Genomic DNA, 23,882 nt, shown 5'->3' with positions numbered 1-23,882 from the left:
CCGCACACTTCAACAACAAAGAGCCAACCAAACTAAATGTCTGAGGTTTAAATAAGACAGGTTCCTCCAGGATCCTCTCTAACGATGTTCTAATCATTTGCACCTCAGCTGGTGCACCTGATTCTAATTTTAGGTATTTTAAGTAGTGATAAATGTAGGGGTGTACTTACTTTTTCCACATGCGAAATTTGCTTTTATGTTTATTTAAATTATACAATGGACTTCAAAATGTAAATGTTTCATGATATTTGTTATATTATATCACCTTCATCTATCAATATTGTTGAAATGCAGATCAAATAGCTGTATGTTGAAATATGTTGAAAAAGTCAAAACTTTACATGGGGTGTACTTACTTTGTCACGTGACTGTATACTATAAATATATATATATATATGTATATATAATATGTATATGATATGTATATGTATACTGTATTTGTATATTATATGTATATATGTACACTGTATATATGTATATATGTATTCTGTATATGTATATTATATGTATATGTTTATGTGTGTTATATGTATATGGATATGTATATATGTGTGTATCTATATCTGGCAATGCGTTGTCTGAGCAACCTTGTGAAAAGGGGCTAAAGAGGGCTGATTTCCACCACATTATTATGTGTGTGTGTGTTTGTGTGTGTGTGTGTGTGTGTGTGTAATAATACTAGCTGTCCCCATTCTCTCTCAGATGATTCTTTAAAAGAAGAAGTTAATGCAAGAATACAAAGTGCTAAGTAAATGTGGTCAAAAACTAAATTTATCTTTAGGTACTCATCACCCAGTTTCCAATGAAAGTTTGAAATCAGAGACTTATTGGCAGCAGATAGATGGAACTTGGCGGCCGACAGGATGGCCTACAGGTCTGCACACTCGCCTCGAAGCTGTCTCGCCTGGGTTTGAATCCTGACTGAGCTATAAACTGTCATCCAGGTGTTTCACAGGCAGGCGGAATTCATCAATGTGTGTGCCCATCGGATGGACGTTAAACTAGACATTCCTTCCACTGGAATTAGATGGTGGATGTTGTAGATCCCATGGTATCTTTCGCGCAGAGTAGGCAAGCTATCACCGGCATCATGGTCAAATTCCAAATTCCTGTTCTAACTACTGCTGAGAAGGCAATGGAAACCACCCCGTTTAACCCTCGCCCGGGAAGCTGCTTCGGCGGCACCAACACTCTGCGAAGAGTACGGTACATCAGAGAGAGAGAGAGAGAGAGAGAGAGAGAGAGAGAGAGAGGGAGAGAGAGAGAGACAGATATAGATATAGATATATATATATGAGAAATTGGACCCCCATCCCTCATTTCCCCATATATTCTATAATTTCCCCTTCTTCCTTCCATCCTTTTAGAGTTCTCCTTTTACTTTTTTCTCATTCCTATTCAACCCTCCTCCACTCCCCTTTCTCTCCTATAATCCCTTACCTTACAAACATGTCTCATGAGGTCATATGTGATTCTCATCAGATCTTACGAGAAGTATGCATAAAGTATGCAACACATCGTGTAAAATATACATCTACCGTAATATGAGTAGGACAATGTTGTCATGGAACCACCATTTTCCCAATCTTTTTCTTACTTTATTTTTCCCAATGCTACTGATCATTACCTTGTATTCATAGGATATTGCGAAGGATCCAAGGTTCATAGCAGATGGAGCAACCAGAACCGACATTCAACAGGGCGAACTTGGTATGTTGTTGCATCATCTTTCTAATCCATTGAATGAGCCTGCTTGAATTCCTATCTCAGCACACATAGCTCATTCTCCTGTGATCCAGGTTAAAATTCCATGCGCTATCTATAGTTATTTAATGCATCCTCTTGTCGTTGCCGTTCACATAAAAGTAAAACTAGATGGTATTCATAGAATACTTACTCTGCGCAGTCACTTGATGCGAACCAACTCTTCTGTTTTTGAAGGTTTTTATTATTTGATCCAATAGGGATGCCAGACCATGTGAGCGATGACATCATAAATTTATATTCTCTCATATAATTGTTGTGTAGATCACACTCAATAAATTTTAAACTGATCAGATCAAGCATTATACTTGTTGAATTATGATGTGATAATTAAGGTACCGATGACATCATCATTCACATATCTTATTCTCCATGGGGAGAACTTGATAACGCACCATGCTTCCACTTTTTTCCATGGGGCGGTTTTGGAGATATAGAGCTGCAACATTTTTTTAGATTTTTCCAAGATGGCGCGTGTACCACGTGATCTATGACGTCACAATTATCATAAAAAAATTCTACCGGAGGAGGTATTCCTAAAGGTCAAAATTTCAAGTCCATCGGACTAGCAGTTGCAGGTAAATAAATTTTCATACTGATCAGATCAAGCATTGTACTTATGACGTCATAAGGAAGGCACCGACGACATCATCATTAACATATCTTATTCCCCATGGGGAGTACTTGACAATGATCCTTGTTTCATTTTTTTCCATTTAGCGGTTTCGGAGATATATAGGTGTAACTCTTTTCCAAGATGGCGTCCGTACCACGTGACCCGTGACGTCATAATTATGAATAAAAAATGATACAGGCAGAGGCGCTCCTATGGTAAAATTTCATGTCAATCGGTCCAACGGTTGCCGACAAAATGAATTTTTAAAATGCAGACACGCAGGCACATATGCCACACATATGCCATACATATGCCACACGTATGCCACGCATATGCCACACGTACGCACCCGAATGCATAACCCTGCTTTTCGCTTCACGAGCGCACGGTAATAATGTAGTATGTCATACTTTGTAATATGTCAATATTATCCATGTCTGACAGGTAATATACATACAACTTCAAATATGCGATGGACATATAATATGTATACGTACATGCTCTTTTCTGAGCTTTAGACATCCTATTATATTAAATAAGGCAATTCTCTGTTTGCGTGTACGTCTGAAAATCATAGAAAAAACCAGGACTGTGCCGATATCTACCAAATATTGCTTGCATGTTGGTAGTACCCAGGGTCACGTCATGGGCAAAAAAGGCCTGTGCTCTTTTGAGGAAGGGAGGGAGACGACTTACTTGCTCAAATATTGTCTTCCGTACACGCGGCACAGTGCAAGTGTTTTACTGACCCCTGCTGTAGACAAGGGATTATTAGCCACTTCAAAAAGACTATTTTCTCCACCTCCACCCATTTCCCACTGCACCGACCAGTATGATTTGGCTGACTGGGTTAATTAAACAATTTCCTCTGCATTCAAGAGCCAGGGTAGATGACTAATGAGCAGGGGAAATCACCTAGCCTGCCAGAGCTTGCTTAACTCTCAAATTAAGGGCAATGCTATTAGATGAGGTGGCCTGGTAAAATAGAAATGACTCAATGATATCCAAATCACGTCATTGCATCCTTGGTATCCACATTAATGAGATGTTATGGTTAGGGTTAGGGTCATTCCACATCTGCAAGCTCATTGCAAATTTGCACATTGTTGTGGCTGATGCACCTATGTTGCATGAGTTTGTTTCAGGATTTTAAGGCTCTGCTAGAAGATTGAAGAATGATTTACACCGTGTCTGCATTTCCCATGCCAATAGACTCCATTAGCTAATTGCTACACTTGCAGTGGAAAAAACATTGGACTCTTTCCTAAATTACTGAGATGAACCATTCCATTCCATCCTATCAATCTGCTAATAATGTCAACTTTTATTCAAAAAAAATAAACAATTACTGCAATTTCACATGATAGGTCACGCCAGAGGTTTGCATCAGATGATGAGAAAGGATTTGAGTGGGATAATGAAGTTTACCCCTCACCCACCCCTCCTATCCCTCACCACCTGCAATCCAGAAGCCCCAAAAGCTGTCCCTTCCTCCCTTCCCTCCCTCCTGTCATTATTCATGGATCCTCCAACCTCCTTTACCTTTAACCTCTTTGTCCAACTTTCCTTTCCTTCACCTCCTCTGCATCTTCCCCACTGCTTTTCCTTTTCTCAATTTTACTTTTCTCAAATCTTCGAACGAACCGGAAGATCGGACACCCTCCCCCCAGAGAAGCAAAGTTCTCTACGACATTGTACACTGTTGCTCAGCATACTAATGGGGAGTGAATACCCAGAGAAGCAAAGTCTTAGAAGGCGTTCTTAGAGATGTGGCGAAACACACCAACAACAGGGTTGAGGGACAAAGTAGAGGGAGACTTGGACAAATAAGGGATGTGGGGATGAACGAGGACCAGGGGAGGATGTACAGAGCGGACAAGGTGGATACAGAAGCAAACTCTCAAGAAGGAAAAACTGGAAACGTGGAAAGAGGTGGGCTAGGGGAGGGTTAATGGAGGTATAAATGATCATGGATTTTGGTGAGGGATAATCTGAGATGGGAGTGAACTGTTGTCTTGAAGACCTGGAGAGAAGAATGACATTGAAGAGAATGTGGAAGTTGGTTCCACAGGCAGGGGAAAAGAGGAACAAATGAGTAGTGGTGAGTAGTGATTCTGGATCTAGGTAGTTTCACCAGAAGTGGGTTGATTGTGGACCGCTTGTGTCCTGTAGAAACATACGGGGCGGGGAGACAAAGCACGGAGAGAGTAGAGGGTACAAAACCAGAAAGGAGGCGGAGAGACCACCGGCCTGTCTACTGTGCCAGCTTAATCGCGGGATCCTAACGATCTTGAAGGCCTTGGTTTCCACCACGGAGGTATATAATATGGAGAGCCAATTGGCCACCTCGCAGCATTAGCCGCCGTGAAGCCACCGGAAATAGTCTGGCGGCCATATTGGGAAGCCGATTGTTTTGTAAACAAAGCCTGTCAAAGCAAACGCGTGGCGCACTGATGATGCAGCTGGAGCGAATTTTAGGACCGCCGACTATTTAATTAATATAGAATACTAATATTTGAACTGATATTCGGGCTCAGAATCCCGTTCTTTAAGGAAATGGTGTTCATTAAGTTTGAAGTTGATTCTAGACGCATTTTTCCTGGGGAATCCAATGGTTTAGAGCTTGTTTGAAAAAAAAGTGCCCAAAATTACCGCTCGGTGTTCTTTATCGTCCTTCTCATGACCCAATCATCCACTAGTAGGAATAAGAATCCTGACATGTTACACCCCTGTTTAACTCCTGTCTTCACCTTGAACCATTCTGTTGTTTCATCTTGGTCGACGACCGCACATTGAAAGTCTTGGTAAAGGGCTTTTACAAGGTTCACTAATTTTCCAGGTATGCTGTATTTCTTCATTATGACCCAGACTTTCTCTGGGCAAGGAGTCGAAAGCTTTCTAGAAATCTATAAAATTGAGGTACATCGTCGTTTGCCATTCTTTGGCTTGTTCTATAATATTCCTCAATATAAAGATCTGATTTGTTGTCATGTTATATGATGTTACTTAATTCAGTCATTATATTGTAACTAAGATGTGTATGTTTCTATTACCGAGATGCTAGAAACCAGTCACATAAATGACATGAAACGCTGTCATGTAGTTAACCCACACAATTCTTGGGTTTCGGAAGTTTTTGCTATTCATAACATACAAGACTTACATGTTGCAATGGAACGTTCAGCAGGACATGGTAATTGTTACATGAATAATGGAGCGGAGATATAGACATCTCATGCAACACATCTTTTACAGTTTAAATATTTACATGAAGTGTTGGTGAACTCGCCATATCAGACAAAGGGCAACCCACTTGCAGACTTGATGTCATGTCGCATCAAGAGGCGCTTATATGCGGCAACAAACTGCCGGGCCGTTGGGTTATTCCCACTTCCACATGCAATGCGGACCGCTCCAAAGAAAAGTTCAATGTGGTCTTGGCTCATTTTGTACGTGAGCAGGTATCGCAGGGGAGATGAGGCAGGTTTGACATATGTGAAATACAAAATTTTGACACTCTCTATGCAGATCATGAAACCAATGAAGGGGGTTTTCAAACGCGTATTGGTCATAACTTGACCATTCATGTTTTTGATGTTGGACAAGTAACTGTAGGCAGTATCCAGGAATGGCAGGAAAAGTCCTTCTCGTGATGTCATGAGTGGTGCCTTGTAGTTTCGTGCCAATGGATTGCGAGAATTTAGAATGTCAAACAGTTTGTCCAATGTTTCAATGTATTGGCAGGTAGCCCCACTGCCCTGAAATTCTGATAGTTGCAAAGTGTCCCTGCAAAACCGAATTGCATCTGCCACACTAGTGCTCAATGTCTGAGCGCTGTGTCCACCTTCATGACATTGCTCTTCCACTCGATGTGTTTCCGGGAGAGCTTATTTCCCAGACGCAAGCCTTCCCTCTTCTGCAGATCAAAGAGTGCCTGGATGTATTTCCACGCGATGACTTTTTTGTTGCCATCCTCCATCATTTTCATGGATCCAAGACAGTTTCTTGCAAGTTTAAGCATGTGACATGCATCGAGTACTTCGAGTACTTCGGCTTCAGTCGGACGGTTTGACCAGTCCTGTCGAAGTCACTCTCATTGAAGTGATCACTGCACAGAACTGTGGTGCCTGGGGTGGGGTAGAAGGACTCCCTTCTCAGGGCAGATGTCCATCGGGAGCACAAGTCCTTATCCTTTGGAAACCTTGAAACAAAATACGTTGTGGTCACAAAATGTGGTTGCGGGTCAAAACCTCAGAGGGCAGTCAAAACATCCGAGTCAAAACGACTCCATATCAAAATAATATTTTGAGTTTCATATGTATAGTTAAATACAACTTCATCTGCTAATGTTTGCCATGTGTCGGACTTTCGTACCTTCCACAAGTAACCCCCATTTGCTCTTTCTGCTCACGAGTGACACAGGAGGGCATGGAAACCCTGACAGTAGTAGACTGGACAATTAAGTTAAGCTCATCACAAATTAAATCACTTGACAATGATCACGAGCTGACGAGTCAATCTCGATACTTCAATCTGAATCAATGAATGAGTCAATCAGACATCAGTCTGACATACTCACATAGCCCTAGTGAATACACAATACAGTTATATTTGAGATCTGTGTCGTATTGCACACCCTGCGCGTGGTCTAACATCATCAAATTCAAACACAGTGTTCAAACTTCATTGAAACTTAATTACCTAGCCCCACCACCGTGACCACGCCAAAAACTGAAAAAGCAGAACACCCGCGATCGCGGTTTGTCACTGACTTGTGAAATGTGCATGTGGAGGCCTTCCCTGAGGTATTTGTGCAGTCAAATGCAACACACTGTGGCATTTTGAAACAGCGCGTTCACAAATAAGACTCCTTACAGTCGGTAAGCATCCAAAATGAATCAGAAATTGTGAGATCAGCTGATTGTGAGATCAAACACGGACGCAGACACAATCGGCTTCCCAATATGGCCGCCAAGCAACTTCCGCTAGCTTCAGCCGACAGCCATCATTGGCTCTCCAGGTTTATTATATACCTCCGTGGTTTCCACAGCGTCAAGCTGAGCAAGGTGTGAGGCAGGAGTGCCAGCCCAGAGGGGAGAGCAGTACTCCATCAAGCTTCAGATGAAGGTCGTGAAGGAGGTGGAGACTTTTGTGCAGTGATGCGTTTGTATGTTCTCGTGCCACAGTTCTCCCTTCATCCCACCTTATGTCTGGTATCCTTTTGCCTCCTGTTATTCTGCTCTTCCGTGAGCCACGATACCTGTATAATAATAACAATCTTATTAAGCATTACTTGAAAACTGCATTGTGCAAAGATTTTTTTACAGTGTTTAAGTCTCATGGAGGAGCTTATGCATCTATCACATGCAAAACGAAGAAATTAGGAGGCAACACGTTGTTTTAAATGAATTACAAGGACATTCGTAGGCAATGGCCAAATTAACAGAGTATATGGGATTTGAAGTTGGAATTGTTTCAGGTGGGACTGCTAAACAGGCCAACGTGAAGGGGATTGGATGATGTATGAAGTTTGTTGTTTCCAACAGTCAAATTCATCTTCCACTATGTTCGATGAGTTGGCAGGGCCAAGAACCATTTTATTGGCCTGGTCGTTTTACCATACACAATGAATAACAAACAGTCTTGCCAATAGGAAAAGTTCACCAAAGCAGCTTCATGGGCAAGGGATATACTATAGGTAGCTTGCCATTGCTTCCCAGCATAGTCGAGATGCGAATCTTTTAATGGATGATGTTCCAGGAGCTTAGCTTATGAAGCTAACAATTTTTTTTGTAGCCAAAACCTAAATTAAATAATTAGTCGAAAATTAATTTAACTAGAGAATTCATAGAACACGATACCCTGCCCAGTGTTGAAGTTTATACAGGAGGGTCTTGCGTTCTTGAACAAACCCGTGAACCGCAAATCTGCAAACTTAGGGGATAATGGGGAAAATAGGGTTAGCGACTTAAACTTAAGAGTTATTAAAAACATAAATAATGTGTTGTGCCTGTAGCTGCTGGTTGTATCATTTCTGGGATCATGGCTCTGCCGCTTGATCCAATAATGTGATGGCGATGTTGATGATGGCGACGATAAAGGTGATTTGATGGAGTTGATGATTTTTGGGAGATGGAGGAGGTTATTGTGTTAACGGCCCATGTTAATATATTAGGTGACGAAATCCCCGTTAATATTGCATCGACATCGTACATAGCCATATTGGCAGGCTCTTCTTCACTCGATATGCACACTCCTACATGCCAAGCCCTCACGTGTTATATATTGATATATAGCATGGTTCTTGGAAGTAAATGATGAAGGAAATTTGTGTGTCACAGTCTCTAAGTATATCATTTAATTTTACATAAACATTTAAAGACGTTTAAAGCCGTATAAACATATCTAAATTAATTCTGGTGTTTACCACTGTTTTATACAGCGGTTATTACATCATCCTATCTCACACATTACATTAGTTATTCGTGCCTGTTGTTTTTGTCCTTTATGACATCCTTTAAAACAGTAAGTCTTCTGTTTGGAATGATATTCAATTTTGCTTGACTACCAGGCAGGGAGACGGAATAAAACAACTATCTCACTCCTCCCTGTGCACGTGCAATCGGGACAAATTCAGAGGCAGAATCCTTACTTTCATTCACGGACCAGTCTTGTGTGTTTGTTTGTCGTGCTACTCCTCCAACAGTTCTGACCTGATTACATCCAGACTTGCTACATATGATCAGGATGACCCAATTAATGTTTACGGGTGTTTTTATCTTTGCCGATGGTTTTGAGGGGGATTGGGAGACGCAAATTCTCTTTGTAAATGTTATCGTGTAGCGCCACCTCCAGGTGGGAGAGGGTATTACAAGTCGCACCCTTTTACAGTACAGTGTTGCTGTCCCAACGTTTTCCAGTGCAGTAAGGTGTTTTGAATTACAAGCAGTAAGCATGTTTTTGTTTCAAGGACGTAACGCGCGTTATTTTGTATTTATTTTCGGGAGCGATTGAGGGAGCTGTCGGTTTCCTATACACCGCCGAAATAAAGGTATGTGTCAGAAGAACATGTTGCATGTTTATTGAACAAGATTGCCCATAGGGTGTGTCTTCTGCCCATAGGGCGTGTATATGTTAAAATGGCAAACTCGTCTTTATATTCATGTTCCAATTTGTGTTCAAAATATAACATTTGATTTACATAAGCTGTTCCTCAATCATAAATGATGAGACGGATGGACAGACAGATATGAACCAATTGCTTAACCCCACATTTCGCTTCGTATGTGCAGGTTAACAACTAACATGAAATACGGTACATTTATTAGTGTAGTTGCTTCTGAACATTCTGATTCTTGATTTGATCCCCATCATAAAGTAATTATTACCTTCGCAAAAGCGGAAGGTTATGTTTTGATCGCTGTGTATTTATTTGTATGTCTGTGTGTGTGTGTGTATGTTATTCGCATAACTCAAAAAGTATTCAACCGAATTGCATGAAATTTGGTGGGATGATTGGTTATTATACGGGACACATTTGATTAGATTTTGGGAGCAATCGGGTCAAAGGTCAAGGTCAAGGTCACGAAAAGGTCAAAATCGTATTTTTGTTGTTCTGTTCCCTACACTCCCATGCCAAGTACAGAACAGTAGCTGCGGCGAAGGTATGCGCTCTACCGAGTGCCCGTTCTAGTTGATTACCTTCGCAAAAGCGGAAGGTTATGTTTTGATCGCTGTGTATTTATTTGTATGTCTGTGTGTGTGTGTGTGTATGTTATTCGCATAACTCAAAAAGTATTCAACCGAATTGCATGAAATTTGGTGGGATGATTGGTTATTATACGGGACACATTTGATTAGATTTTGGGAGCAATCGGGTCAAAGGTCAAGGTCAAGGTCACGAAAAGGTCAAAATCGTATTTTTGTTGTTCTGTTCCCTACACTCCCATGCCAAGTACAGAACAGTAGCTGCGGCGAAGGTATGCGCTCTACCGAGTGCCCGTTCTAGTTGAAACATGTTTTGGTGTAGTGCTAGTAATCGGGTGCTGCATTGTGGAGTACAGCATCCAACACAGAGTACATTTAGTCAGCTGTTCCAGTTGCATTTCTATGCTTTTGATTGGTCAGTATAATTATGAAATGTATATTTAGTTAAAGTTGTCAGTAGTAAAGTAAATATCACCATGGGTGACATAATCGGGGTATTAAGGAAAATGCAAGTACTTGGATTGATTGAAGTGGAATAGCCTGTATTTACAAGATATAACTTATATTACAACCCTCATCAAAAGATATCACTTTGCTTGTAATAGAATGAGAAATGTCCTGGTTTGTGTGGACCAGGTGACTGCTGGTTGTTGGCTGCCATTGCATCGCTCACACTTAACACAAAGCTGATGCAGATGGTCGTTCCTCCTGGCCAGGAATTTGATGACAAATATGCTGGAATTTTCAAGTTCCAGGTATTTCCTGAGCACTACACCGCTGCGGTATCACTGGTAAATCAATAATATTTGCTTTGAATCTGTTAAGTTGACTTCAGGGAGAACGTTTCTGTGGAATGATGAAAGACCATTTGGTTGGTTGTATTGAACATTGAAGTCGGTACACTCACGTCTCGCTCAATCCCCATTTTGAAAAAACAGTTCTGGCAAGCGGGCGAGTGGGTCGAGGTCGTCGTGGATGATTTTCTGCCCACCTTCAACGGACGCCTGGTCTTTGTCCATTCCACCGATCGTTCTGAATTCTGGAGCGCTCTTCTGGAAAAAGCATATGCCAAGTGGGTGTCATCTGTTTCGTTCCCATTCAAACCACCTCGGCATACTTTATTGTTGAATGGTAGTATAAATATCTCGATTAATAGGTTAATCTCGCATTAAATGTACCAAATACATACTGTATACTGCTTGCAAAGGTTAGACATTTGATCCTGTCTATCTTTAGGTTGAAATATTATCTGTAATTATGAATGGCACAATTTAAGTAATAATCAGGAAGTCAAGAGCCAATCTAGTATTATTTACTAACAGATGAGTGAGTGCTGAGATGGGATGAATGAAGTAAATTTAAAATTAGAAAACGAAAGTAATGGGGGGAGGATAGAAGGGAGAGAGAGGGATTGGGGGAATTTAGAGGAGTGGGGAGACCAGAGAAAGACGTTTGCGAGGAGATAGGAGTAAAGAAAGCGAAAGGGAAGGGTGTGGTTGTACCATATTGAGAGTGGGAGTGGGGGGAGGGGGAGTGGTGGCAATGAGTGGGAGGTCAAAGATTTGGGGAGTGGGAGGTCAACAACTCTGCCATGTTTGCATATGTTCGACACTCGGTAGAGCGCGTACCTCCGCCAGGTTGAACAGTTTACGTTTTGTATCCCACTGATAGGTCAGATCTGGATTCAAACCTGAACCAAAATCTAATCGGCTTGTTCTTGTCAACTGTCCATCTCATCCACCAAGTTTTGTCAAAACTCGCCCACAACTTTTTGAAATATGATGGTATATATCGTTTTTGGCCCTGTCATTCAATAGTGAAGAATCACTTTAAAAAAAAATTCTCATATCCGGATTCGAATTTTCACCAAAATTGAATCAATTCGTCCTTCTCACACACCCAACCTGTCCACCAGGTTTTGTCCGAATCAGACCACAACTTTTTGAGATATCGCACTGTATGTTCTTTTTTTGTCCTTTCTCCACGCTCAATGGCGAAGAATCATTTAACTAATTCTCAGATCCAGATCTGGATTCGGATCTTCACCAAAATCGAATAAGTTCGTCCTTGTCACATATACCCAACCTCTCCACCAAATTTCGTCTGAATCCCTCCACACCTTTTTGAGATATCTTGTTCACAAACAGACAGACAGAAACACAGAGGTCCACCAAACATAACCTCCGTCCACCTTTGGTGGTGGAGATCTACTATATAAGAGAGCCGTTTTATCTATGTGTGTCGCCATTTTTCTCAGAGATGGCTGAACGTATCTTCGCAAACTTTCAGAGGTTCATCAGTGAGTGTTTTGGAGTGTTTTCGGCAATAAAACATATTTTTTGAAAAGAAAAAGTTTGTTTGTTTAAAAAAAAAAAAAACTCTCTACAGTGCCGAAGCCTTTTTGATTAATGACAGTTATATACAAGTACGCATTCGCATAAATACATACAAAACAATCACCAGACATTTGAACACAAATAATAAAACAATTATTCCGAAAGCGGTCGAAGTTGGTGGTACGGCTTCTTCTTCTTCCTGAACGTCATCATACTTAACTCAGAAACGTGATGAACGGCACATTCACCAACATGTATTCAATGAAAAGGTGAAATGATGATTTGGATGTAATTGCTTTTCCGTTATATTTTTCATTGAAGTCTTGGTCCGAAGCCTTGGAAAGCTCAATTTGCACTGTTCAGTTGTACAGAGTAGGGTTGATCCCCAAATGCCAGATTTAACGAAAAACCTCCCTTGTGGGGCAGTGTCAGCAAGGAGTGTTGTATTTCAGAGCATCCAGTGTGGATGTGGCATAATTGGACGAATGGCTTCATTCTGCCCTTAACTTGTATATTATTCTCAGGCACATCAGTAGGAATATTCTTTATTATACCTTTCTTTCTTTCTCTTTCAGACTGGCTGGATCTTACGAGTCTCTGAAGGGTGGCAGTACATCTGAGGCCATGGAGGACTTCTCAGGTGGCTTGGTGGAAACCTACAGCACTCAGAAGGCTGCTCCTAACTTCCAGAGCATTATCCGGAATGCCGTGACAAAGAAGGCCATGCTGGCCTGTTGCATTGACGTGAGTGCTTTCCCGAGGTGAATACCAGGATGTTTTAACCAGCTTCAGAACATAATCAAATAGATACAAAATCAGAGCCCTGCCTCCCCTGCCCTCTCCCCCACTAAAGTAAAAACAGCATCCTTCCAACAATTCACGGACTGGTGTTTGTTTGTGTGTATGTTTGTCACGCCACTCGTCCTGCAGTTCTGGGCCGATTACATCCAAACTTGCGACATAGGATGAGCATGACCCCAATTAGTGCATAGGCATGTTTTTATATTTGCCGGTGGTCTTGAGTTGTTGTTTTGGATCAGCAACTCTTCAGCTAAAAACAAATTTGCATTACCATGTTGTTCGCATGTCACATCTGAATGTTGATCTTCGACTACAAAGGGGCAACCATGAATGAATGAATGATTGAGAAGCAGTGGTCATATTTCTGCCCACTCTTTCCTCCAGACCCTTGCTGGAGTTAGTTTATTGTACCCACCATTTATTTTACAATGGATCTCAGATGTAATGTCATGGTAGGTTGCCCTAAATGACATTTGTCAAAAAAATTCGAAATCAATCCAACCCCACATTTCTGAAAATGACACCCTGGAATTGCCTATTATGACATTTCTTGCGGGGTTATTACCTCCGCCTCCGCCACTGATGATGGTGGAGAGGTTGGGTTTGTGACAAGAACGAAACGATTAGATTTTGGTGAAGGTTCAAATCCGGATCCGGATCACAGAATTTTTAAAGTGATTCTTCACCATTGAGTGATCGGACTAAAACCAATATATATACATTGGTTTTATATATATATACATTGCTTATATATATATATATTGCTTTTATATATATATATATATATATACAGTCGTCCCTCGCTATATCGCGGTTCACTTTTCGCGGATTCGGTACATCGCGGTTTTTTCTCGCTAGTATATGTAAAATTATATCGCGGATTTTTCGCTATATCGCGGGATTTTGCGGTATAAATGTATTTTTATATACTATTATTTTAAATATTTTTGTGGTAAAATAAGCATTTTCTAGCCTAAAAAATTAAAAAACGTAAAAAAATAAGAAAAATACAGTGATTAAAACATATTACAAGAAATAAAATACTGTACATAGTGTACAGTAGAAGAGTAGACAAAGAGACAAAGAGTCGTGCGTATGGAAATCGTGCGTTGTAGTATTGAAGAGCCGGGGCTCTTGCTTGATATGGACGAAATGACGGGCAAGACACAAACTCGTCCGAGAAGATATTTATTCTCAAAACCAACTCGGGAACACTGAAAAGCCCATTTATCGGGCTGCATTATAAAGCACAACCAGAAACCGAAAGCCACGCCTCTCAAGCGTGGCGTGCTTCGGTGGTCACGTGACCAGCCACTCTCGTGCCGGGGATCCCCGCCGGTGACGTCACCGGCTGGAGCAAGGAGATTCTGATGCTGGTCTTGCTTGGGGAACCCATGGGTAGCTACAGTATCTTCAATGGTGAGTACCCATTAGAATTTTATATGTTGTTAAAATTACGTATGTTTAAGAGCGTAAAAAGTGTTTAAGAGTATAGGAAGTGTTTATAAGAGTATGGGAAAGGTTAATAAGAGTGTGGGGAGTTCATAATGCTTTAAAATATATATAAAAAAAAATAAAAAAATATGGTCGCTACTTCGCGGATTTTCGTTTATCGCGGGGGGTTCTGGAACGTAACCCCCGCGATAAACGAGGCTTCACTGTATATATATATATATATATATATATTGCTTTTATATATACTAGGGCATGCCCGTACTATATATATATATCTAAAATTATATCCCCCCCCCTCTATTTACATGAAATGGTTTGGTCCATTCGCAAAGCCAAAGCGAACGGCTTGCGAGTACGGTGACAATCCCCCCCCCTCTATTTACATGAAATGGTTTTGTCCATTCGCAAAGCCAAAGCGAACGGCTTGCGAGTACGGTGACAATCCCCCCCCCTCTATTTACATGAAATGGTTTGGTCCAAAGCGAACGGCTTGCGGAGTTTGGTAAAGAAATCGCCATAGCTCGGTAACTACTTGTCCGATTAATATGAAACCTTGAAAAGGCACATCCTCGGGTCCCCAGCAATATACCTGGCAAGTTTAAAGTATATCGGACCCGTGGTTGTCGAGAAACAGCGGTCACAGACACACAGACAAACACACAGACAAACACACACACACACAGAGATTACTGGAATTATAGATAGATATAAGATATATATATATATATATATATATATATATATATATATATATATATATATATATATATATACATACATATTGTTATGAATTTGGTAATGCAACATCTAGAGCTAGGTAGATCTGAATAGGTAGGTATTCGGCTGTCGTGACAGGGACTCTACATGTAATAAGTTCTTGATGTCTAGGCGGTTGTCGGGGTAAGATGTATGAGTGTGGATCTACCTGGAGATTCGAGTGTTAAATAGTGAGGGATTAAAGGTAACGCCCCTGTGAGTCTCACCTAGTAATCAAACCTTTGTCCTTTATGGCACTGCAAACCACATAAACATTAGTAGGTCCTTAGCGCAACATTAAATAATCCCCTTTCCCTGACAAGGACTTCGTATTAAATTGACAGGAAACCAGGTCAAAAACACCACCACAATTGGCCGCCACCGTGTACACCTCCAAAGGCCTACAAACCTGGCCGGCACGTGTTATGCCAGGACCGCGGGGTCACGGACGGGAGATGTCAGGAGTCGCGGGAGGCTTTGATTGGCTGAGGAGTGCGCAATGTGACGTCATCGGCCACCAATATAGGCGACGGTCGGACGCCATTTCAGGAGTTGAGTTGAGTCGCAAGTCACACGAAGTTAGTTCGCCAGTACGAGTTGAGTTGAGTTCGGGGCAGGCACTGGCAGACGCAGGCAGGCACCAGAGAGTTGAGCGGTGGTGGAGAGTTGGAGAGGACACGCCATTCCAGTCGCAGTTCGAGTGCAGTTCGGGTTGTAGGGAGTCGCAGGAGACACACGAGAGCACACCCAGTTGGCACTGAGCAGTTCGTTGGCACTTGGCTGCCAGCACTCCCGCGTCGTCGAGTCGAGTGGAGTTGAAAGGAGTCCTTCCTGTCCCTGGTCAAGTGGAGCCGCTGGCCTGCGTCGGACGCGTGGTGCTTGGAGCGAGGGGCCTCGTGGTGTGCGATCGGACCGGAAGGAGCGGTGCTGGACACCAACAATACAAGACGACAAAGACAGATAAGCCCGATCTCCGCGTATATTTTGAACGACGGGACGTGTTATTTTCGTGATTAATCTCCCTCGTTTGTGTTTGCTGTCAGTCGTGTGGGGACGTCCCGATTTAGGTTTATTAGAATTATTAGATTTACCGGCGGGCTTTTTCACTGGCTTTACTTTTCCTAATAAACCCTTATATTACTTTTTGTACATAATATCTGAACGCAGTTTTCCTGGGTGTTTGATTTTAATAGATAAGGTTGCGGAGCCTTCGCTGCGCCCCGCCATTCCGCGCGTTGGTGTTGAACTTGAGTCCGCCATTGAGTGTTCGCCTCGGGAGTTAAAGTCTCGCAAATCGGTCATCCGTAACTGTGGTGTTAATCACGGTTACGCGACAAGTGGTGTCAGGAGTGTAGGATTTGAACCCGTCGGACAAATTTTTTTGTCCGCGGCGAGACATCGACACGGTCGGACAAATTTTTTTGTCCGCGGGGCGACATCGACACGGTCGGGCGTACATTGCGCCCGACGTTCGAACGCAAAATTGTTATAGGCGAGGCGGAGAAATTTAGTAATCAATTGGGCATACGGAGCGCGATATCGCGTCTTCGTCAAATTTAAATTGTGTTTTTGGAATTGAAATAAGTACGCGCGCGGGGAACGACCTTCCGAAAAGCGGATGTCGGAGGTCGACGAAATGGAGGTGCGTAGCGAGGCCTCCGTCAGCGTTGGGAGTGAGCCGGAAATAGGGGAATTAGATGCAGAGGTGAGCCTTGGAACCTCCCTCGTCCCGAGCACCAACTTATCCCCCTCCCCCACCGGGGAGTCGGGAGTAGTAGGAACGGCCCCGACAACCGACCAGATGTTGGGTCAATTGCTTCGAAAAATGGAAGGGATGGAAAAGAACAGTGAGCGATTGGGAAAGCAGATGGGAGACATGAACGCACAGAGTGAGCGATTGGGGAACCGGATGGATGCTCAGGGTGAGCGATTGGAGGAACAAATGGGACAAATGAAAAGTGGGTTGGGAAATAAAATTGATGGGTTAAAAGGGGAACTGAATGCCCAGAGTGATAAAATTGAAGGATTAAAGGAGGGATTGAAAGAACAAATCAAAGGGATGGTCAGCAAAATCGATGGATTGGAGGGAAAAATGGAGGTGATGAATGAACAAATGAATGAACAAGGGAATGAAATAAAGGAAAGGAATGAACAATTGGAAGGAAAAATTGGGGAAATGGCACAGCAGCTGGGGGAACGAATTGATGGCATAGAAGGGAGAGTGCAAAACCAAATTACGGACAGACTGGGGAAATTGGAGGGTGAAGTAGAAACTCAAATGGGGGAGATGGAAAAAGCCATAGGGGTGGAAATTGAATTGAAACGGGAAGAATTAATGTCAAAAATAGAGGAGGGCGTGACGCAGGCTGTCCAAATGGGGGAAAAGTTGGAGGGTCAGATTGGTGCCACAAATGCTCGAATTGATAAAGCAAATGGGGACCTGGAAGGCTATCGGGGCCGGGTGGATGCCAGAATGCTACAGCAGAGTGAGGAATGGGGATTGCTCAACCGACAAGGGGGCAAATTGGCCGAGGAGGTGAGCGGGGAAGGAAATTTGGAATGTGAGAGTTGTAATGGGGAATGTTTCCCACATTCTGGCCTGGTTGTTTATCGGGACCGTGTGGATGTCACAACACCCCAACCGGGGGATGAATTTGGAATTGTGCAGCACCAGGGCGGTGGTGCGGAGCAAGAGGGGGTAGAGTTTTTGGGGGTCCATGCGATAGAGCCGGACCGGGTATTTATTGGGGATATTGATCAAAGCCTGGCGGGGCCAGGAATGATTTCTAATGATGAGGATGAGTTGATCCAGCGGCTGGAGACCTGTGACAGTCCCATGGAGGTAGAGCTTGTTCAGGCCCAAAGGAGTCTGGGGGAAGAGGTGAGTTGGTCCAAGGAGGTGGTTGGAATGACCGAGGGGACGCTCACTGTACACTGCTATTTGGAAACAGAGGCTCCAAAATTGGACAACCAGTTGGGGGAGTGTGTTGGCTCCGGGCTGGATTTGGATCTTGGAGGATCGGGAGATAGAGCTTCTGGAGATTTGGTCCCTGTAGGGAATTTGGATCAACTGCAGGGAGGGGCAGAACAACCGGTGGTAGAGGTTGTTCCCTGCAGCTGCGGGTTGGCAATGGGAATGAAAATTTGTAAAATAAAATGTAAAATAAAATTACAATGGGAAATTGATTCGGAGCAGCCATGGTGGGGATTGGTCCCCGGGCTGCGGGATTTGGACATGGAGAGGTCATGGGTGATGGCCTCGGGCAAAAGTTGCCCCTTTCAAAATTTGGGTATGCCAGCCAGCTGGGGGGCTGTGATGGCGAGATTTGGACGTGGGGTCCAGCCTTGGGTGTCGAGGTACGACCTGGGTCCCACGGGGGGTCTGGTGGAGTGTGGCGTCCCTTGTCCGTCGGGGCGCCGTCCGAGCTGGTGGCTCGGGCCGGCAGGGTCACCGGACCCTGGTGGGGGTTAAGACCTCCAGGGAGGTCCGAGGTGGTTTCTCAAGCCTGGGATGGCAAATATTGAGGACCACTGGGGGGAGGTGTTGTGGGTCGCGCTTTGGTGGTGGCACCGCAGATGGCCAGCTTGGGCCTGATGTAGTGATCACCCGGGCATGCGACCTGACACCCTCTCCCTGAGACTTTGGGACAACTGGCATGTGATGACCTGCCATGCCGTGTTGGTCGATGGACGCGGGTCAAACCGAATGGACAGGGATGGAGATAGCCTGCCGGACAACCATTGGGGCATCTGTGGAACGTGATGGTGTGAGTGACCTTCCACAGATGCTCCGTTATGATTTATGGACTCTCGGGTTGGGAAGAGAGCCATGGGGATGTGAATCGGGAGATGTGTAACGAGCCGAGCATATGGGCCATGCTCGGCTGGCATGTGTATGGCAAAGCATCCTTCTTTGGTGAGGTTAGTAAAATGTGACAAATGTTTGGCATGGGTAATCTGTGGGTTAGATGGAAATTTAAGGGTGGATTGTGAAATGCCATGGTGGGCACTGTACAGTGACGCCATTATTGATTCAGGTGTGTAGACCAAAGTGTTGGAGGCTGTGATTAAATTAATAGGGTAGCAAGACACAGCTTTCAACTGGTTGCGAGGGCAACTGTGCTGATATTTGGGATGCGGGATGATGGGGATGTAGTTGTGTAGCCTGAGGGTCAACGTGGTGCTGTGCGTGTCCGAGGTGTGTGGACCATGTCTTCTGGGTGGGTCTCCTGGTGGAGCATGGCTGTTGACTGGACCTTGGTGTGGTCAAGTGTGGGTGAGCACTGGGGGGCTGCAGTTCTGTAGTCGGACTGGGGGATGATGGGGAGGTGCAGGGGACGTGGCTGTAGGGATGCCACGCACTGCGACCGTGCCCCCCAGGGCCGAGGTTGTGTGTGCGGTAGTGTGTGTTGTGGCAGCAAGTGCTCACCACATTGGCCAGCTGGGGCTGCTGCAGCTGTGTTCCTCGCAGGGGGGCCGAAGGATGGATGGTGGGTCGCACCCTTATGGACACTCATGGGCCATGTTGGCGTTTTGACTGCTCACCTTGTCCCGGTGACCCTTGCACGGTAGAGGTGCAGAGCTGTCGTGGCCACAGGTAGTTGTGTAGTGATGATCACCGTTGGATGCGGATCCACATACCTGCCAGTGTAGTGGGGACAAAAGAGGAATTTGGAAGTATTTGGTAGGCCCAATGTGAAATTTTGGGAATTGTATGGGTGGATGACACTCTTGGACCTGACCAACCTGCAACTACCTGCACTTGAGGTGAGTGTTTTTGAGGAGTACTGTCCCAGGCTTCAGGACTTGCTTTGGAACTTGGGGACATGTAAATTGGAGTTGGGAGGCGGGTGTGAGTGATGACATGGCCGGTGAGGGGATGGAATGGGAGCCACAGTGTCTTGTGAGTGGCGTATGTTTTTGTATTGTGGTTAGGTGTTTTGATGTGGTCGTGAGAGTGGAACCTGGAGAGTGAGTGATGATTATTGGAGATAATGAGGGGCGATAATTGTGCTTTTTGGAAATGTGCTAATGGAAATGTGTAAGGATTCAATGATTCGAACTGTGAATGGGATTTCACATTGGCAGGCCATGGCAAGCCTTGTAACACCTTTTACACCATCTATGAATTGTACTGAATTGTGCTGAGTTGTGTGGAGAATTGAATGGCAGCGGGGGAGGAAGTGTGTTTTGGGGTCTTGTGGGTGGGGAAGGTGTGTGTGTCCGCAGGTACAGAGCAAGCTCTGAGGAGCGATGCCTGCGGGCCCCCCTCTGCGGCAATTACCCCTGGCAGCCGGTGGTAACTGGAAATTGGAGCTCGTCGGTGGAGGGTCTGGTTGGGCGCCGCGGGGTGAGGAAGTCCCCCGGTGACCCGTGTTGCTGCGCGAAAGCAGGAGGCAAAGGAGCCTGGTGTGTGTGGAGACCCTCACCGGCGAGGTAACGGCGGAAAGGGGCTGTTGGGCTGTCATGGGGCCAAGAGGTAAAAGGGGGGGGGGGCAATGAACTTGTAAGTCGGTTGACTTGTTTTTGGGACTGCGGGCACCACAGCCTGATGTGCCCCCCACCATCTTTTTGTGCGGTACCTCCCCGCTGCCTAGTTGAGGAATGCACACACACGTGAATGACATCAATGCCATGGTCCTGCAGGGGGTGTATTGAAATAAGAACCTTATTGATTTTTGAAATGCCTTGATGACCTATGGAATGAGAATGAGTGGTTAAGGGGTCTGTGTTGCATGAATGTGGGCGAAATCCACCGAGCCGTGTCACTCACCTGTAACATCTGGACAGGGCCCGTGGAAATTTAGTGGGATGCATTGGGGATGGCCCCGCAGGTAAGGTTGTGTCTTGTGGCATCCACCGGGGGACGCGGTCTGTAGACCGGGGTATGTACAAAGGTTAGAGTTTTGAGTTTTGGAAAGATGGTTAAGTTTTGTGGTTAAGTTAGTGTTGTGTGTTGTTGTTTCCTCCCTCCACAGGAACAACGAAGAAGATGTACATACTTGCATGATGGTTAAGGGGTTCAGCATGTTAAGGAAGTGTAGGTAGGTAGTCCGACTCACTTCCCACAGCCCTTCCTGATTTATTTCGTAGGTTAATTAAGTGTGTGACAGTAAGTGTTAAGGCTGGAATGGTAGCCCTGCGGTGAACCTTGCAGGAGCTACGGTTCCAGGGGGGGGGCTGTGTTATGAATTTGGTAATGCAACATCTAGAGCTAGGTAGATCTGAATAGGTAGGTATTCGGCTGTCGTGACAGGGACTCTACATGTAATAAGTTCTTGATGTCTAGGCGGTTGTCGGGGTAAGATGTATGAGTGTGGATCTACCTGGAGATTCGAGTGTTAAATAGTGAGGGATTAAAGGTAACGCCCCTGTGAGTCTCACCTAGTAATCAAACCTTTGTCCTTTATGGCACTGCAAACCACATAAACATTAGTAGGTCCTTAGCGCAACATTAAATAATCCCCTTTCCCTGACAAGGACTTCGTATTAAATTGACAGGAAACCAGGTCAAAAACACCACCACAATTGGCCGCCACCGTGTACACCTCCAAAGGCCTACAAACCTGGCCGGCACGTGTTATGCCAGGACCGCGGGGTCACGGACGGGAGATGTCAGGAGTCGCGGGAGGCTTTGATTGGCTGAGGAGTGCGCAATGTGACGTCATCGGCCACCAATATAGGCGACGGTCGGACGCCATTTCAGGAGTTGAGTTGAGTCGCAAGTCACACGAAGTTAGTTCGCCAGTACGAGTTGAGTTGAGTTCGGGGCAGGCACTGGCAGACGCAGGCAGGCACCAGAGAGTTGAGCGGTGGTGGAGAGTTGGAGAGGACACGCCATTCCAGTCGCAGTTCGAGTGCAGTTCGGGTTGTAGGGAGTCGCAGGAGACACACGAGAGCACACCCAGTTGGCACTGAGCAGTTCGTTGGCACTTGGCTGCCAGCACTCCCGCGTCGTCGAGTCGAGTGGAGTTGAAAGGAGTCCTTCCTGTCCCTGGTCAAGTGGAGCCGCTGGCCTGCGTCGGACGCGTGGTGCTTGGAGCGAGGGGCCTCGTGGTGTGCGATCGGGCCGGAAGGAGCGGTGCTGGACACCAACAATACAAGACGACAAAGACAGATAAGCCCGATCTCCGCGTATATTTTGAACGACGGGACGTGTTATTTTCGTGATTAATCTCCCTCGTTTGTGTTTGCTGTCAGTTGTGTGGGGACGTCCCGATTTAGGTTTATTAGAATTATTAGATTTACCGGCGGGCTTTTTCACTGGCTTTACTTTTCCTAATAAACCCTTATATTACTTTTTGTACATAATATCTGAACGCAGTTTTCCTGGGTGTTTGATTTTAATAGATAAGGTTGCGGAGCCTTCGCTGCGCCCCGCCATTCCGCGCGTTGGTGTTGAACTTGAGTCCGCCATTGAGTGTTCGCCTCGGGAGTTAAAGTCTCGCAAATCGGTCATCCGTAACTGTGGTGTTAATCACGGTTACGCGACAATATATATATATATATATATATATGTACATACATACATATATATATATATATATATATATATATATATATATATATATATATATATATATATATACATACATATACATATATTGTTACGGATTCGGGGGTCGGCTCTCCCCTTATCAAGGGAGGGTTAATCCCCTTGTCCTTTTAAGCTGGCCATCCCGAGTCCTGGAAGCTACAACGCTCCTCCCGGTCGGTCTTGGGTAGGGTGATTGGTCAATTTGGGTCCCAAATACCTAATTACCAACACCAACCACGAGAAGGGAAATAACTCCCGCTCGAACCACGGATAAGATGGAAATTGCAGAGCAGTTAGCAATCCGCGGCCCGAGTCATTAACCAAGAGACTAAACCCGATTCTAGCGGTTCCGAAATCGTGCCACAGGTACTAAATTGAAAGAAAAGATGGAGGCGGTCGGATTAGGAGAAAACCAAGAAAGAACAGGTGAATTTATTTACAATGAAGAAGAGGAGGAAATGAAAGGAATATGCAAGAAGAAGAAGAAGAAGCAGGACACAGGGCAGGCTTAACTATACAGTCTTAACTTAACGATGCCGGACAAACATACACACTCACACGGGATGGTAGCTGGTAGGGGGGGAAGGTCCAGGTAGATGGTTCCAGGTAGGTCACCTCCGTCCAGGCTCTGGTTCCGTGGTGAAGAATGGCAGGCAGCTTCGCGTGTCGTCGACCGTGAGCGGACCTTGCAAATATCGGGGGGACTGGGATGCTGCGTATGCACTAAAACGTATAGCGTGCCAAACGCTCTCTCTCTCCCGATCAACGGTCGTATCCACAAGGTGGTTCGTAGTGCAGTCCGTATCAATCAAGCTCCCTCACGCAGTTCGTTACAATCGAGCTCCCTCACGCAGTCCTTAATCACGATGGTCCCCTGTGCAGTCCTTCAAATAAGCCGTCCTCCACAATA

General features: G+C 44.6%; 1 protein-coding gene across 2 annotated transcripts in view; it reads left to right on the top strand.

Moving 5' to 3' along the window:
* The window catches only part of LOC137426742 (calpain-9-like), a 147,029-nt gene that overhangs the window by 56,315 nt on the left and 66,832 nt on the right, over window positions 1-23,882 (top strand). For both annotated transcript variants that reach the window (XM_068115568.2, XM_068115569.2), the window contains exons 2-5: window positions 1,641-1,710; window positions 10,724-10,842; window positions 11,026-11,159; window positions 12,999-13,167. In XM_068115568.2, the coding sequence (XP_067971669.2) occupies window positions 1,641-1,710; window positions 10,724-10,842; window positions 11,026-11,159; window positions 12,999-13,167 (492 nt within the window). The remainder of the gene's footprint in view (window positions 1-1,640; window positions 1,711-10,723; window positions 10,843-11,025; window positions 11,160-12,998; window positions 13,168-23,882) is intronic.

Source organism: Myxine glutinosa, chromosome 5 (genome assembly GCF_964187855.1).
Source record: "Myxine glutinosa chromosome 5, kmMyxGlut1.1, whole genome shotgun sequence".
Taxonomy (NCBI): domain Eukaryota; kingdom Metazoa; phylum Chordata; class Myxini; order Myxiniformes; family Myxinidae; genus Myxine; species Myxine glutinosa.
Note: the sequence above shows the minus strand (reverse complement) of the source record. Positions and strands in the feature narration are given on the sequence as shown.